At 40.0% G+C, this 17,870-nt stretch overlaps 1 protein-coding gene across 4 annotated transcripts in view; it reads left to right on the top strand.

Moving 5' to 3' along the window:
* Window positions 1–17,870, top strand: part of PAX3 (paired box 3) — a 94,112-nt gene that overhangs the window by 53,824 nt on the left and 22,418 nt on the right. For all 4 annotated transcript variants that reach the window (XM_059703310.1, XM_059703311.1, XM_059703312.1 and 1 more), the window contains 2 exons: window positions 8,242–8,447; window positions 16,871–17,036. In XM_059703310.1, the coding sequence (XP_059559293.1) occupies window positions 8,242–8,447; window positions 16,871–17,036 (372 nt within the window). The remainder of the gene's footprint in view (window positions 1–8,241; window positions 8,448–16,870; window positions 17,037–17,870) is intronic.

Here is a 17,870-nt window from a genome sequence, read left to right as displayed (position 1 = left end):
AGCGTCCCAGAGCCAGTACCATTCCCCCTTCGCTGTGAAAGCTTCGGAAGGACGTGCTCACACAGAGTTTGCTTGGGATTCTGTGGCTCCTTAAGCAAAACCTTGCTGTGCCAGGGGAAAGGGAAAGGGCACTGATTGTTTTTACGTAAACAGACCAGTGAACGCTGCTACAAAATATAATCACTCGCAGAGCTGCCATGGAGGACGAAGGAGAAATACGTGTTTCATTTATTTTATTTTATTTTTTTTACTTTTAGCTTTGTTGTTACGGAGGAGGCCTTGTAAGTGGCAGATAGTAAGGCGATGGCTGTTAGAGAAAGGCTTCCAATCTAACGTGGATAGAAATCCCGCTCCCACCTGAAGGTCTGTTATTGGAACCTTAGGATTCGGGGGTGCTGGGGGCCTGGGAGGCAGCCTGGGGGTCCTGCTGCCTCCGCCTGCCAGCACTTATCTGAAATAAACACCAGCGGTCCACGTTGTGCATTTCAATCGCTCCTGGGCCGTGAGCGCGCCGGGCGGGCGGGCCTTGGCGGGCTGGCCCTGCGGCCGGGCATATTCATAACCAATCTGTACTCCCTCCCAGGGCAGCAGGCACTCGGGGAGTTGTTGAGTGTCAGGGTTTATTTGTGCTATTTTGATTAGCACCAACCTGGCAGGAGCTTATTTTCCTTCTAATGACCCCGTGCTGTGAGAAGGCGGTTTCCGCGGGAAGGGCTTGGGTCGAGGGGAGGGGAATAGCGTTACATTTCTCCAGCCCCCAGTGGGGACTGCTGGGCAGGGACCCGAGTCGGTAACTGGCTGGAGGGCCTTCAGTCGTTTTGTGTTCTTAAAAGCACCTTTCTGGGAGAAAGCCCAGAATTTCCTTACCATACATGATCTCCCGCTCCCCCCCCCACCCCCGCCCCATATGGCATTTGCTAAAGATTGTTGTGCAATCACATTTTCATAAGCAAATGTAGAGGCAACACAAACAAAACAAGACCCTCCACCCCCAGAAGGACCACTGATGCGGTTATAATTCATCTTTCCTACTTTATCAACTAACAAAATAACAATTACTCAAATCCGAGCTCTGGGCTAGGAATTCTGGGATGTTCAGTTGATTACTTGATAGATTGTTCCGCTGCACAGACTCGCTCATCTACCTGAGGAATTGGTTGTAACGCTTGGGCTTGTTCCTGTCAGCGTGTGTCTCTTTTCTGTTCTCAACATATATACAACTTTAAGCCACAGAGAAACAGTGTGACCGGTCACTTCTCAGCCTGTGAATTAATGTGGAAGAGAAGCTTCCAGGTGCTGAAGTCTCTCAACTGGATTGGATTAACCCCCACTGTGCATCCATTTCAACCCACCCCCCTCCTCTGGAAAAAAAAACCCCACAAAAAAACAACCAACCTCCCTTTTCTCATCCGCCCCGGCTTTCTTTGTGTCTGCTGCTCCCTGCCAGGCAGGTGTCAGAGCTCTGAATGAGGGTAAATGCCCCGTTGATGGATTCCACAGATGGAGCGTGGAAATCGGGAGAATAGGCTTCAGCCACAGGCCATTTCTTGGGATCCAACAAAAGCCTCCAAATAAGTCAACAAAAATCCCAAAGATCACAAAGGGAAAATGTCATTTGTCATTTACTCGGGGCCTGTGAGGGAATATCAGCCTGACTTCACTCCTCCTGGCTTGCACCCGGGTAAACACGGGAGAGGTCATTCGCGTCTCCCTCCGTGTAAATGGGCCACTTGAGAGCGGAACACAGTTAGCTGCCCCCTTGGCCCCGTCGTGTGGAACTGCGCAACCCACAGGCACAGGAGACCTTCTGCGGTTCCCCACGTAGGTGCCTCAACCTTCGAGATGACCTATGCAGGACCTCGAGGAATACGCCTGTGAATTACCTTTAAACTCAGACCCAGGGTGAAATGACCTCATGGACCTCTCAGGAACGATTTTTATTGTTTATTTATTTATTTTTAAATCAGTGGAACACAGCTTTGAGGACAAATGCTGACAGGTTCCGCTTGGAAAGAGGAGGCGTACAGAGGAAAAGACCACTCATCTGGTCCGAGGCCGTCTTAGAGTAAATGACGGATGACTAAGGAAGTTCAGCCTGGACACCCCGCAGGGGGACTCCCCCCTCCCCAGCCTCCTCCGTGTCTGTAAATCGCATTGTATTATATGGGGGCAAGCGCAGAGTTTAAATGGTTGTCATGTTTTGATTCTTTAATTATTCAAATGAAAGGTCTTGCTGGGAAGAAAGACAATGTGCCAGATTCATGCTTGTGAATTATTTTGTTTCTCCATTTTTGGAGTGTCTCCCATCTCTGAATGATATTGGTCTGGAAACCAATAATTACAGAATTTCATGTGACTAAATCCCTCTAAAATGGAGGTAAGAGCTCATGTATAATAGCGTTAACTAGGATGAACACTTCCGGGGGCTGTGGAAGAGGTCACCAAGGGTTAACGGACATAGACATACTCTCTAATTCTGTAATTCCTTCTTTAATTAAACTTCATGGTTGGTTCCGCTGGTGGTAATACCACTGCCTTCTCCTCCCAGTTTGATTTGTTTCCGAAGGGAGAATTTGTAATTCTGTGGGGGTGTCATGGTTGCCTATGCTTGTTTCCCCCCCCACCCCCTTTTTAAACTGACAGTGTTCATTTTCCCAAGGTTATCCTTGGGAGTTATGTGAAGTCATTGGGAAAACTAAAGATGTGGCTCCTAAGATCTAAAATTAGCCTGTGCTAGAAGAAATGAAATTGCTTACAGAGCAGAGAAACACTCAGGCACCTGGTGGGAGTTGCCATTTCCCCGTCATCACTCGGGAGTTTCTGCTGAATAAGTTGTGTATATTCAACAAATTTCAAGTGACTTATTCCTTCACTTTTATCTAAAACGAATTTGAAAGATAGATATAAATAGCCTAAGTAAATATTGACTGTATGCTTTAAAGTTTTAAAAGTACATCATGGTGACAAGGGAGAGAGGAGTGAAGGGATGGAACCAGGGTATTTTTAGGGCAGTGAAATTGATTTGTAGCCAACTGTAAATAGCATTTTAAATTAGTTAAAACCCACACAACTGTCCAGCAAAAAGAGGGAATCCTGGTGTAAACTATGGACTTTAGTTGATAATAATGTATAAATATTGGTGTATGTAATAAAAGTACCACATTAATGCAAGAAGTTGATAATAAGGGAAAGAATGGGAGAGGGGAGAAGAGAGAAGGAATATGCAAACTTTGTACTTTTTGCTCATTTTTTAAACCTAAAACTGCTGTAAGAATGTTATATTATTCAAAACATGTTTGAGGTTCTTTACAACTCTTGATATTCTTTCACTAAAATGCCTTTAATACGGGGGGGGGGGAGAGAGAGAGAGAGAGAGAGAGAGAGAGAGAGAGAGAGAGAGAGAGAGAGAAGACTTTAATAAAGTACAAAATGAGTGATCAATTCAACTGTTTGTGAACAATAGTATGTTCTAGATTGCCCCTGGATCTTAGAACTTATTGATTCTTATTAGAGACTGCTAATGGTCAGATGGACTACCTTGATTTCTTAAATTCATTAATTATCTTGGCAAATGAATTTATCTCTTAGCACTTTATTGTTGTTTCATAAGTATATCTTAGATATATGGAGTTCCATATGTTTGTTGAATTCAATTAGAAGAACTGCTTGATTTAGTATATAATACTGATCAAACTTGTATGTCTATAAATTTTATTTGATTCTAGGAAATTTTTGGAAATTTGGAACAAATTAGAACAATAATGGCATCTAGTAAATGATTTACATTGGAATTCCTGTTTTGGTTTGTTTCTGGTATTTCTCTTCAAAAGGACTGTGTGTGTGTGTGTGTGTGTGTGTGTGTGTGTGTGTGTGTTACAGAAGATCCACACCTATTTAGGACACACCAGGTTGGAAGAGAAAAAGAGGGTATGTTCTATGAAATCCCCAAGACCTGGATTAAATCTTAACTTCCCTTACTGTGTGACCTGAATAACTTCTTTGAGTCCCAGTTTCCTTTTTCTGTACAACGGGGAAAGCATTTACTTCACAGGGTTTTTGTTTAGTTAACCTGGGGAAGACAGAGAAATCGTCATCCCCTTGGTATGTTTTATTTCAGGTTCGATGGTGACAGAGTTAAATTAATCTATAAATCAGAGAATGGATTATGAGGGGATTTTGGTAACAGTCAAAACGCTCAAAGTCTGATAACAATATGGATTGCAGTTTGCAATTTAAAGCAATACAATTTCCACTTAAAAGGCCTTATATTATATATTGATATGGATTTTCTAATGAGAATTACTCTGGAATTTGAAATTGGGGGACTAATATTTCTACTTAATAATAGAGCAAATATGTGAGGACATGTGTAGAATATGATTAAGCAACGTAAATGTAATGAAAAATCTCCCCTAAATATTAAGGGTGGATAGTAGAAATAGTCTCAAAGAGATTATATTACTGAAGGGATTATATTTAATCTAGTTGCCAGATCCTATCACTTTATTACTTACTTAGATAACTGTCTTGATAACACTGCTTGCAGTTTCCAAGTCATAGCATTAGATATTCTGTACAGAAAAAAATATATAATTTCTTTCTGTTGAGCTATCTTTGGTCAATATTTAGCAAGATAAGTTACTTTGTATCTAGTTTCTAATTTTTCTAGTACCGAGTAAAATTGAATATGTAAAATAGATGAACTTCAACGGAATGATTTCTTTTGTGCTATTAACTGGGATTTAAGTTTTAAGTTTGTTCTTGGTCAAAACTGAATGACTCAAATTCAGGGTATTATGGATCTTGTTCTGTGTAAATAAGGAATTTTACTTTTATTGAGTGATGTAAGGAATTGTATTATTTCCATCTTTAGAAATAGCTAGTATTTCTTAGCTGGTAGATTAATCTTGGTTTGCTGACTTAACATATTTTAAAGCCCACACATCCTTTTGGCGTTTACCAATAGGGAAACGTTAGAATTAACTTGCAAAATTGTGGCTTCATATTGCCAAAAATGACCAGTTGGTTCAGATAATTTCCACCAGAAAAATCAGGAAAATTATTTCCACCATATCTTTTGAATTGATGCTGTGTGTGGGGTTTCCTAGTTAAATTCAGCCTAGAAAGAAAAGGAGTGATTAGTTAGCTCATTAAAAAAAATTTATTTTTGGTGGTGTAGGCTGTCCTATTAAACTCTGAGTCTGAATCATTTTAATCACCCGCTGTTGGTGGTTCTTCGTCTTTTAAATCACAATCCTTTTTTTTTTTTTTAAGATACTAATTCTCCAGAAAAATGTAGCTATGCAAATACTTATAAGGGTTTCCAAATAATTTTAGAGGATTCACAGACTCCTCAAAGCTCATATAAAAAGATGTTGGGAGACTCATATAAGCGGAATATCCATCTAAGAATATAAGGGTGGCAGAGAAATCAGTGTTAGCTCAAAACTTAACTTTTCCCTGGCACATTTATTCACTCATTCTGTGCTTATTGAGCACCTACCGTGTTCCCAGGCTTCCTGCAGTGAACAAGGCAGAGATGAGCCTCGAGCTCCCAGTTTATGTTCTGGGGGATGTTGATTGTGAAGGTGAAAGAGTGGTCTTGACCCTCAGAATGAGCTCTTGCTGGCACTAAGCAGCTCCTTTTTCTTCAGGAACCAGAGTCGATTTTGATTAATTGACCTGACAGTGCATGGCACATCATATTTACTGGGGAGGACTTAATAGCCCCAGAGACTCCCACAGGAAACATGAAAATTTCCACATACTATTATCCTAATGGGGTCACAGTAAGAGAAAGTACAAGCAAAGAGGTAAGGTTCTCACAGGTGGAGGAAGCTTGTGGTCCGTCACTAAATGCTGTTGAGTTTTCACCTGCTTTCACATGGGAAAGGAAAGTCAGGACGTCCCCACCTAGAGCATAAAAGGAAAACATTTTATGGAAATTTATTGTCCTCTGAGGGACATAAGTAGTTTGTTTCTTGGGGACGCATATTATTTATAATTTAAAAATATGTATGTGGAAGCGATTTTTGTTTTTGTAAATTGTGGCAGGCAATATTTTCTGTATTTGGGAATTTTGAGAGGGAAGAGAATGATTAATCTAGAATATTCTATAAAGGTGGTTCTCTAAACGTCATCTAAGACCAGTAAAATTAGCATAAATCCCCTGGGAGTATGTTAGAAATGCAAATTCTCAGAGCCCACCCCAGACCTACAGATCAGAAACTGTGGAAGGGGACAACTAGCTGTGTGTTAACCAGCCCTTCAGATGACTGCGATGCTCTGAAAGTCTGAGAACCACTGCTCTACAATTAGGCACCAGTTATTGCTCTTTTAACTTGGCTCATATTTATCAAACACATACACATGCAAGTTGTATCGGGAGATTTGGAAGTTTATAATGCAATGCATGGCATATTTCTTTGTGTGTTAATATTCTTAAAATATCCTCATATTTTAGGAAAACCTGTTTTCTTTTTTAAAGTTAATACTAAAATATCAAAAAATCAATCCTAACATGTCCTAAAATAATGAGTTTATATGAAGTTAGACCATTTTCTATTAAATTAGATAACAACTGAAAAACCAAGTGCAATGTCTAACACACAGTAGATGCTGTGTATATTATAGTTCTACTTTGCTTTTATGCACAAGCATTTACTCTTTAAAATTTGTCATGTGTATTAATTCACTCTCTTAATTTCACAGTGTTTGAATAGGAATACAATGAAAAAGTATTAAATTATTAGAAAACTTAAAATTATATTTATGGGTTATTTTGGACATGCACCTTTTTGAGCAGGATACAGTTTATCCTAAAGTAGAGTGAAAGTTTAGGTTCCATAGGACAGAGCTAAGTCTGAGCTGAAGACAAAAGAGAAGGACCTAGGAGACATTGCATTTCACATTGCTTCTAACACCACCTACATCTCCCCAGGTCCTACCTGACTGAGGGTGCAAATGCCTTACTTTGACATTGACATTAATTATCTACAACTTTCTGGCTTTCCTTCCTCATTTGCTGAGAGCACACATCAATCCCTTCCCCGGAGGAACCCCCAGTTATTCGGGGAGTTTTCAGAGCACATTTGGATGTGCTCTGGAGCAAGGATGCTCCGGTTCCCGCACTATACTTAGTGTCTATTGCCTGATAGCCTTCTGACAGCCCGCTGCCATTGCCCCAAGTCCAGGGCCTCTGGGTCAGGGCTGCTCTTCTCCCCAGAACCTTGTGTCTGGTGCAACCTCAAACCTCAGAAGCTTCATAGGCCAACAGGTGCTCTGTCACAGCTCATAGACACCTCATTGTATCAGTAACTCAAATTCCTATCTAATTTCCCAGCACCTTCTCCCCTTTCCTAGAACCCCCACACAAATTTGGAAGGTCTCCTTCCCAGGCAAATTCAAGCTTTGGTGGGGAGGAGGCCATAGCAGGGCTGGCTTGAGGAATTGACCTGTGCAGTTGCTCTAGGCCTGCCCTCAGAAGGACCCTGTGTTTGGTTTTATGCTCTGTTGTTGCTCTCTTGAACACTGGGTCCCGCATTTTCATTCTGCACTGAGTTCCTCAAATGAGGCAGCAGTCCTGGGCAGCCACACACCATTCAGAGGACCAGACTCTGAGCTTCAGTTAAGGGACAGTTTACTAGATGATGCCTGCTTCTTCCTGAATTTATTCTTCAGATTTGTATTCACAGTTTGTAAATTCTCCTTAAAGCGTGTCCCAGTGGCAATGAGCTATTTAAACGGGATTTTTCTTAGAGGAGAGGTGGAGCCTGTACATTTCCAGGAATCCTGCAATGGTTTACTATTATTGCCTTTTTAGATACTAAGTTGATTATTTATGTAAAATAACAGATTTCCTGTTGCAAATGTTGCTGAAAAGTTTATCAGGAACCAAATTAAATGTGACTCATTCATTAGACATAAATTAAGTGACCTGTTAAAGGCTAAGGATGAAGGTCATAAAAAATGGAGTAAGTACTGTCCCTGTTTTCTAAGAGCTCATTATAGACCTTGAATGACAGAAGCAGATTGCCATTACTTCTACCTGGGGTGCTTGAAGAGAGGGCAGCAGAAGAGATTAAATACCATTTAATAATATAATACCTCAAGGAGGGGCTTGGTGTCCATGAAGGACATTGGGAATGTACCTCAGACTAGGATCTGAATCATTAAGGCTTGTTCAGACTTGAATCATGATTCACATTTTATCACTTTTTCCCCTCCTGTGCTCTTTCTTAGCCTCAGCACCCCAGTCAGATGAAGGCTCAGACATTGACTCTGAACCCGACTTGCCGCTAAAGAGGAAACAGCGCAGGAGCCGAACCACCTTCACAGCAGAGCAGCTGGAAGAATTGGAGCGTGCCTTTGAGAGAACCCACTACCCTGATATTTACACCCGGGAGGAGCTGGCACAGAGGGCAAAGCTCACCGAGGCCCGAGTGCAGGTACTGCCATCGCCGTGCCCTCGTCCTGCCTCAATCCAGGCAGGAAACAAAAAAGGGTCTTTTCTCCTTTTAAAGCAGATTTTAAATCAGGAAAATAATATATTAGCAATAGCAGTTTGTGAATTGTAGCCTAGAGCACTATCAAGTCCCCTCCTTTCTCTCTAATGTCTTTTCTTTATAGTTTGCCTTATCATGATAACAGCATCATGACCTCTTTTTTTCTTTTTATTTGAATTTGCCTGATTCACCCTCCTTCCCTCCCATCTCTTTTGTTTTAGGAATGTCTATTTAGCAGCATTTTAGAAAAAAAAATTCTAAATAGGTAGGTGAGTCCAACTAAATTTGTGATGGATACATGTGACTTCTTTTCTGTTGTATGGCTTGATACAATTATTTTATAGATCACATTTTTAAATCTGATCTATTGAATTTACTTTCTTTGAATTCTTAGTTTTTTTGGTATTTATGAAAATGTGCATTTTTTCTTTCAGAATTTGGTTATTATTACTATGAGAGTATGATTGTATCAGCCAAAACACACAGAAGTATGTCAGTTCATGTTTTCACACATCATTTCAGGAATCCTAATTATGTACCAGTCATTATCTGGATTTTTGGGGTGGTACACAGATAATAGCAAAACAATTTGAGTGTTGTTGTTTTTTTCTGTGCCAAGTACTGTTCTAAGTGTTTTACATGAATTAACCCATTCACTCACATTAAAACCCTAGATTGGTACTATGATTACCCCCAAGTTATACACTTGTAAGTGATAGGTATTTGGATTCCATATGCTTCCTCTCCACGGCCTTTCAATTATGACGACATGCAAAGGTGTATAAGGTAAAATCCCTTTCTTTAAGGGTTTTTTTTGTCTGGAAGCATCTCAAGTATCTATATTATCCTAAGAACAGTTTGAATTATCTTTTGAACTCTTAGATGTACAGTTGACCCTTGAACAACATGGGAGTTAGTGACGCTGACCCATGAGTAGTCGAAAATCTGTATATAACTCTTGACTCCTGAAAAAATTAGTTGTCCCTCAATATCCATGGAACATTGGTTCCAAAACACTCCACAGATACCACAATCCAAGGATACTCAAGTCCTCCACATCTGAGGACTCCCAACTGCAGATCGAAAACACTACAGGCATTTATGGAAAGAAATCTGCCTCTAAACAGACCCATGCAGGTCAAACCTTTGTTGTTCAAGAGTCAGCTATACTCTGAACCCTCTGGAGAAGGTTTCTTTGATGTATTATGTTTCTATTGAGTGATAGAATAATATTTTCATCACTCATTAATGATGAACTTTCCCCTCATGGTAGTAAAGCACCATTTGAAAGATTACAAATGTCTTAGGGTATCCTGGAACTCTTTACTATCCCAGAAGTTAAGTTACCTTATTTGGAAATGTTGTGTTATTCCCAGATACTTAACTTTCATAGTCAAAGTGAGTCTGGGAACTCAGCAGTGAACTAGTCAGCTGATATGGTCTCGAGTGATCAACACTTCCTCATATGTAGCTCATTCCCTCTGCTGTTACAGAATTTTACCGCAGTGACCTCTTCTAGGCTCAGAGCCCAGTCAGAGGGATTGTCTTATTCACTTTGACTTTTCATATGATCATCATTGTGCTAAGAAAGTCGAGAAATGCTGAGGTGAATTGAGACAAGTCTTTTAAGGAGCTGCAACCTAATATGGGTAATAAAGTAAACATACAGATAATTTTAAAAGTAAAGCAGATGCAATTAGTGCCATAAGAAAGAGACAAAATGCAGTGGGAGGAGCTGAGAAGAGGAAAGGATGAGATCTTGTTGGAGCCAACAAGAGAGGCTCATGGAGAAGGGAGATTTAAGATGGACTTTTGAGGCGATAGTTATTCATTGGACAGGGCAGGTGGGGAGAGCACACTAGTAAGAGGGAGTAATATGAGCAAAAAGCACAGAGAGTTGGAAGCACATGAGTTACATATCAGGCGACCTTTCATTTTCACTCATGTTGAGGGAACAGAGAATAGTTCATTTTGATTGGAGGGTAAGGAGTGGTCAGTGGCAGGAAGGGATATGGCTGGAAATCTATTCTGAGGACATCTTGTGGAAGGCCTGGGTTTCAGGCTAGGACACTCACACTTAATGTGACAGCTGGGGAGTCTGTGGGTATGAAACCATCAGTGGCAGTGTGAATGGAAAGGAAAGGATGGTGATGAAAGGTACTTAGAACTGAAATGTAGGGAACTGATTGTGATAGTGGAGGTGGAGGGGGAGGGAGTGAAGGTAAGAGTCACAGATACACCAGGTGTATAGTGTAGATTCCAGTTGGAGCTATTCAATCCCTCTACCTGTTACATTGGGATACAGAATTGCTTTCCAGAATTGACCACACATCATGATAATATCTATACATAAGTATTACATCATTATATAATAATATACAGTATACCTAATATTACATGTACTAATGCCACAATTACTGTATATATCAAATATGTTTTGCTTTTAGTTCTAGGATTAAATAGTTACTCCTAGAATTACCCATTTCTGGAATTACCCAGTTTAAATGTGAAGGTCAGTTCATTCAGTCTCTGTTCTTTCAGCAACCATTATTGAGTGCCCACTGTATTCCAGGATTTGGTCCCTATACTCCATGGCTGGCCAAGCCCACATGCTGGGTCTGTCCTTAAGATAACTCTGACTCAAACAATAAATATTGATTTTTAAAGAAATCAAACAAAGAGAGTGATGAAAAACGGAAAGGAGCATTCAGCGTTGCTCTATTTCATTCTTGCCTTTGCCAAAGACGAGGATGGGGGACAGAATCAATCTCAAGCCCATGCGGCTTGGACAGAGCCTGGTGTTCGCATCTGGCTCAGTGAGTGTCAGAGAATAAGAATGGCCCATTAACTTCCAGAGGACATGGGATCAAACCAATAAAGAGTGGTTCATATTTGTCTGTACAGTGACCTCTTCTCCGAAGCAGGGCCCTCATTAACTGAACAGCTGTCCTAATGTGGCTTTAACCCGGTGACTCTTTACATTCCTATGGCTTCATTCGTTCCCTTGAGACACATCCCGTCCTGCACCACAGCTATGATCTACAGCCTAACAAATTCCCTACAACACCCGGCATATGGATCTGACTTAACCCAGCAGGAAAAAGAAGGGAGTAGTTAATCACTGATTAAAATGCCAGAACAAAATCCTGTAGTTTTTAGAAGGATCTGGGAAAGCAGTAGCAAAGTCAACTCACTTTGAGTGATAGCCAGAAAGTGAGTTAGTTTAATTTGGGGCACCTGGGAAAACCAAACACCAAACCAACTCCCCTCCCCCCCAAAAAACACACCAAAAAACCACACACAATAAAAAACCTAAAACCCGAACACTTCCTATTCCATTTATTTTCCTGAGGAAAAATATTTCTAACTTAAGCCTTTGTCAGTATTTCATAAAATTTTGTTTGGACAGTAGCTACATTGTATTTATCATAGTCAAGTCTGAGTACACAATCTAAGAATTGTACACCAAAAACTAATTTGCCTAATTTACTTCCTGGGTAGCTGTTAGTTTGGAAATAATAGAAAGCATTAACGTTTTGTGGGGGAGTATGTTGTGCAAATATTTATGATGTGCAAAAGTTTTAGTAAATATTTCATCTGAGAACTCCACGAAGCAAGCAGGCATCATCCTTTACCACCAAGATAATAGCAGACAGGAAAGGAAGCTGCTTGTAGAAATAGCCCTTAACAAGGAGTCAGAAGATGTGGGTTTTGGTCTCAGCTTGTCAAATGCATTTTGTTGAGCAAGTCACTTAATTCTGCTATAATCCAGGTGTGCCTCAGTTTTTTTTTTTTTTTAAGTTTTGAAATTTGGAGTAGGTTAGATGAGATGGTCTTAGTCTGGGTCTGTGGACGACCAGGAAAATCTTGGATGATTTTTGGAGACTTGAGATTTGTACACAAAATGTTGTGCCTTTGCTTCTCTTTGCCTCTCTCTCTCTCTCTCTCTCTCTCTCTCTCTTTCTCTCTGGCATTAACTAGGGAGAGGGCTTCTGGCTTTTATCATATTCTCAAATACCACCTCCTACTGTTCCATTACTCAACTAAGAACTATTAGGATGCATGATCTCTCAGGACCCTGCTAGCATCAGTAATTTGGAATTCTCAAGAAAGCCCAAAGGTGATTTAACACCATCTGGCAGATCCGTGTAGTTAAGAAGTTAAGATATGTATGGAATAGTTGACTCTAAACTCCATAATGAAGCAAAAATATGGTCATCCTGCAATTTGCTGTAGGAGCTCACTCTTGGAATTATAAAGATGCAGTTTAGTATGCTTTCCTGTGTGTCTGTGGTCCTCTGGACACTCATGGAGCATGGGGTTCCTCCCTCAGCCTCTTGCTCATCCTGTCCCCAACCCATGGGACATACAGTGGTCAAAGTGGTCCTAGAGGGTGTGGTCTCAAAAGGGAGAGGGGGTGGAGTGAATGAGAAGGTCCGGGGAATGAGAAGTTTGTCCTGAATTCACCTACTTGGAAAGTCCTATATTTGGCATTGTAGCATTAGACATCACCAAATCCAATGTTTAATCAAGTTTTTATAATCTTGTTATAAATTCTCTTTCTAAGGGTTACATATTACATTCTTTTCTTTCCACATTTTTCCAAATTGCATCTGAAGTAATCCATCTGGAATAATGTAAGTTAGATTGCCTTTGAGGTCCACACCAAAAATGTGAAGGAGTAATTTATGGATGGGCAAAATTAGGCTTACACCCTGGGACAATTAGCACTAATCCATGAAACTTGGAAACAAATTTGACCTACATCTCCATTCAAGCCCAACTGGCTTTCAGTTATTTGAGGTGTTATTTGGGCACTTTTCTGTTTGCTCATGAGCATAAAAAGCTTTGGCTGTAGACCACGGAGTTAAGGAAACAAAGCAAGCCTTTAATTCTTGGGTTTCTTAGAGGTGGCAATGAGACATTTTTACTTATTAGCTAACATTTGTTGAACACTTAATATCTCTTAGGTATTCTTTTAAGGTCTTTGATGGCAATGTTTCCTCTATGTATCACAGTTGTCTTATAAAATAGTTTTTTTTTATTTCTCCCATTTAGCAGATTAGAGAAGTGCCTCATAGATATTAAACAAATTGTTCAAGGTCACAGAGGTAGTAATTCAGGGAGCTGCAAGTCAACTTTTGCATGGCTTGTGTTGCACCCATGTGAATAAAAAGAACTACTATAGCTTTTAAATTACTAAGTTTTCCCCAACTTATATTGTTGAGGGTCTGAACAAATTGGTTACTTATATTACTCATCAAGAGAAAAATTTATGAAAATCTTTTTCTTCTTGTGTAATTCATTACCCCCCACCCCCACAGTTACCATTATGTTATGGGGACCTTTTGGTTAACTTAAATTTTGCTTCAAAAAAATCATTGGACCTTGTATTACTTCAGACATGGATATAAAGATGATTTCCAAAGGCATGCATATAGCTTTGTGGAAGGGCTCTGTAGAGGGACAGACAAGTAGGGAGAGATCCAGGGGCCAGATGAAAATGAACCAAGCTTCAGGCCATTAAATGAAGTAAAAACTTCAAGGGGATGACTTTCAGTTAAAGATGGGGTGATAACAGTCCCCCAGGATAATTGTGCTTGGCTGGTTTGGGTATGTCAAATGAAGGTTATTTCAAGGGCAACTTTTTCTTTCTGTTAAAAATAAAATATATGTCTTCTATGAGTTTCAAAGTATAAAGAAGGTAAAGACCACTTTCCAACTTGCAACTTCAGTATATTTTTCCTTTGATGATTCTTTCGGCAGACAGCTGGTTCTAGGAGAGGCAGAAGGCTAGCAATGGCAAGATATGACAAATTTGGTTGAATGGCCAGAGTTAGGCCAGCCCTCAGTAAGCCCTACTTCATTCAGGACTAGCCTTCTGGATTTATTTAAATTTAAGTACATTTAAATTCTTCCCCTTAGGAAATTCTTGAGCCTCCTGTTGGAGGTTCATTTTTCAGTAAAGATTTTCTTCCCAACGATTTCTCTTAATCTTTTATTGTACTGTAAATACAAGAATTTAAAAATCCAGCTCCTAGTGGGTTTATTCAATGTCTTCAATATTTTTTGTATCGTTTTGAACAAATGAAAACAAGATCCCAGAGACCTTAAATCCCTATTCTTTTGGATTTGATCTTTGAATGTATTTGTGGAAATTATGGTGTTTCTTCTAATTTATTATTTGAGGAAAGACATTTTTTATTAAAAATTGGGTTAAGGAGGAGTTAGAATAAGCATAAATTAAAAGTAGGGTAAATTGCTGGAGTGATCAGGTATAACGATCCACTGCATAAATCACACTTGGTTTACTTATCTAAAGGTCACAAAAAGAAGTTGGCATAGAGAAATTGGCAACATTGCTCTGATAATGATGGAAGTGCAGGCTTCTGAGTTCTTCATGAAATATTTCATCAGCACAATTGAGACTAGTATGTCTGAATGAATGAAGTCACATCAGATGTAGGTTTGTCTAGATAGGTGTCTGTGTGTGTGTGGAGGGGGTGGGGGGCACCACATCACCTGAGTCAGGTGGATTTGTTAATCTCAAAGGTTTACAATATAAAATAAAACCATGGTACATGGTATAGTACAGTGCACTCAGGCATGACTATGCCCCTCATTTCTTACCCTCAGCCTCCTCAGGCTAACACAGCTTGTCCCAACACTTCTCTGAAAACAGTTTTGTTACTTTGATGCCTCTGGAGGTCACAGCAACAGATTTGCAGTGAGAACACACAATTGATGCAGACCTCAAATTGAGTGCCACTCATGGTTCTATTATCCCAGGTTTAATTCAATTATGAATCAACATGGGAAAATATTGACTTACCTTCTTTTTTGGTTGGAAACTTGAGGAGTGTTAAATATTAGTGTTTTGAGGACGGTCACACAGCTCTCCTTAACAGTATCTTGCAACATGCCCAGAGGAGACTAAACTTTTTTTTTTTTTCAGAGCTTGGATAAGGATCAAAAGTTTAAGCAGATGCCTTGGCAAAATATTTGTTAAATTGGGTTTTCTTGCTCTAGAAAGGAGAAATTCCACCCGCCACTCTTTTTAAAAATTTACAACTTAAAAAAATGACAAGTTGTAAGGAAATCAGGTCTTATCTTTTCTTAGACGTGCTGTCTCCTATATTATCACCTCCGTTTGGAGTCACCGCCTGTTGAAATCATACCCAAGCTTTAAACTGAATTGAAACTCTGTCTCCACTCTAATTTTTCAGATTCTCTGTATTTGGAGCTTCTAACTCTAGTGAGCAATTATTTTGGTTTCCTTGATGACTCCGAATTCCATAAGCACAACCCTATAAGCTACTAGAGTGCAGGGACCCTATCTTTTCCTATCATCTCATTCACCCCTCTATCCCTCTGACCCCAGGCACAGTGCTTTCTCCATATTAAGTTTTCAATGAATATTTGATATAGGAATTAGCAAATATGTGATTGCTAGAAATCCTCTCTCATTTTGGAGGCAGCATCACATGTACACTTGGAAAAATTAAAGTTCTACATTTGAACTCTGCAGGTGTAAGAGTTGGGCGAGATCTGGGGGCCCATTAATAATTTCTCAATATTTTAGATGTTCAGTTACATTTCTTCCTCCTATTATTGCCATTTCTCTCTAGCTGCTCATACAAAGTACTTGGCTGTTAATTTTCTCAAAGACATTTTATTTTATTACATCAAGTTTTTCTGAATGTACCTGGTTAGCATAGTGCCTGGCATAGAGTATTATAGGTGCTTAAAGCTGTTGTTGAAAGAAATAATAAAGTACGTATTTAATGGATCTCCTTAGATAACATGCTCTCATTTCTTGAAATACTTACCTCTTCAGCATTTATTTCCACTAAGAAAGGGATGGTAAGATGGTTCCATTAATTCCCTTAGTCAATGTATATGACTGGCCAGGAGCTATGGCCATAATGACCATAGAAATACAAAGAAAGACTGATAAGAATATAAAACACAAGGGTTAGTGTAATAGGCAGGTCCAAATTAGGACATGTGTAGTGTGGGGGTCAGAGGCTCATGGCTCCTCCCTAGAATCCATGAAGGTGGGAGGGTATTGGGGGTGACAGTGGAGGGTTTCTGTTGTTCTGACTCCAGCTCAGCCATTCCTACCCATGCTCATCACTGGATTTTGGGGGCTCTGCAAGACCACGGAATGCCCTCGAAGCCCCTCTGTGACCCCTGACATTCAACTCTCCGTTTTCCCCTGAAAACACATCCCAGAGGGTGGAGAGCTCTTACTTCTTTTTGCCCTGTCAGTAAGGGGCCTTTAATCTGTTTTAGCATGAAAAATTCATTAAGAATGTAGTCTTATTTCATCAGCGAAGCCCTCAAATTTTAAATTAAATCCATAGGTCTGGTTTAGCAACCGCCGTGCAAGATGGAGGAAGCAAGCTGGGGCCAATCAACTGATGGCTTTCAACCATCTCATTCCGGGGGGATTCCCTCCCACCGCCATGCCCACCTTGCCAACATACCAGCTGTCGGAGACCTCGTACCAGCCCACTGCTATTCCACAAGGTATGGAGGAATCAAGACGGTAGAATGTACCTCCTGATAGCTCTCCCTGCTGCTGATTCGGAGGAAGCCTTGGTGACACTGTTACCGTTTGCATGTTAATGACATTACATCCGGTTGTCCTGAATGCCCCAGTCACATTTCAGAAACACAGTTTGTTTTGGGACATATCTGAATCTCTCTAGATAAATTGTGTTGTAATATTACCCCATTTCAGTATTTGAAAACAAAACAATGAAACCAAACAACTTTTCTTTTTTAAAAAAAAAGCGATTTGCTTTTCTTTTGTTACAAATTTTACCTCTACAATTGTACTCCAGTGTGAAATTCACTGAAGTTCCAAGTACAGGGGTCATTGAGGGAAGGTAAACTTTGATAAAGGCACTGTTTGTTGGCACATAGAGGTGAATGGGATAAATAAGACGAAGTTATTTTGGATTATGAAAGATAGCATTCTAGGCGGTCGAAACGATACTATTGCACTAATACTGAGATGCTTTGAAAGTATATTTGCTAAAGAAATTTGAGACTTGCAACTCCTACATCGGTTAATTCTTATGTTGATTAATAACATTCGCTACCCACATAGGTTTGCTAGCCTTGTAGTGGTTTCTGAATTCCTATTCTGGGTGAGTTTGCCCTGAAAGTATATAAATCAGTTATGTACTCGCACATATGTGCGGAGGTATTCCCATGTGAAGAAATGGGATGGGTGGGTGCGGAGTGGAGGGGGTCAATGGGGAAAAAAAGGGGACATCTGTAATACTTTCAACAACAAAGATACATTTAAAGAAGAAAAAAATAGAAATGCAGTTGGAAGTGAACATGTGGCCTGAT

This window comes from Myotis daubentonii, chromosome 7 (assembly GCF_963259705.1).
Source record: "Myotis daubentonii chromosome 7, mMyoDau2.1, whole genome shotgun sequence".
NCBI classification, from domain to species: domain Eukaryota; kingdom Metazoa; phylum Chordata; class Mammalia; order Chiroptera; family Vespertilionidae; genus Myotis; species Myotis daubentonii.
This window is presented reverse-complemented; position numbering and strand designations above follow the sequence as displayed.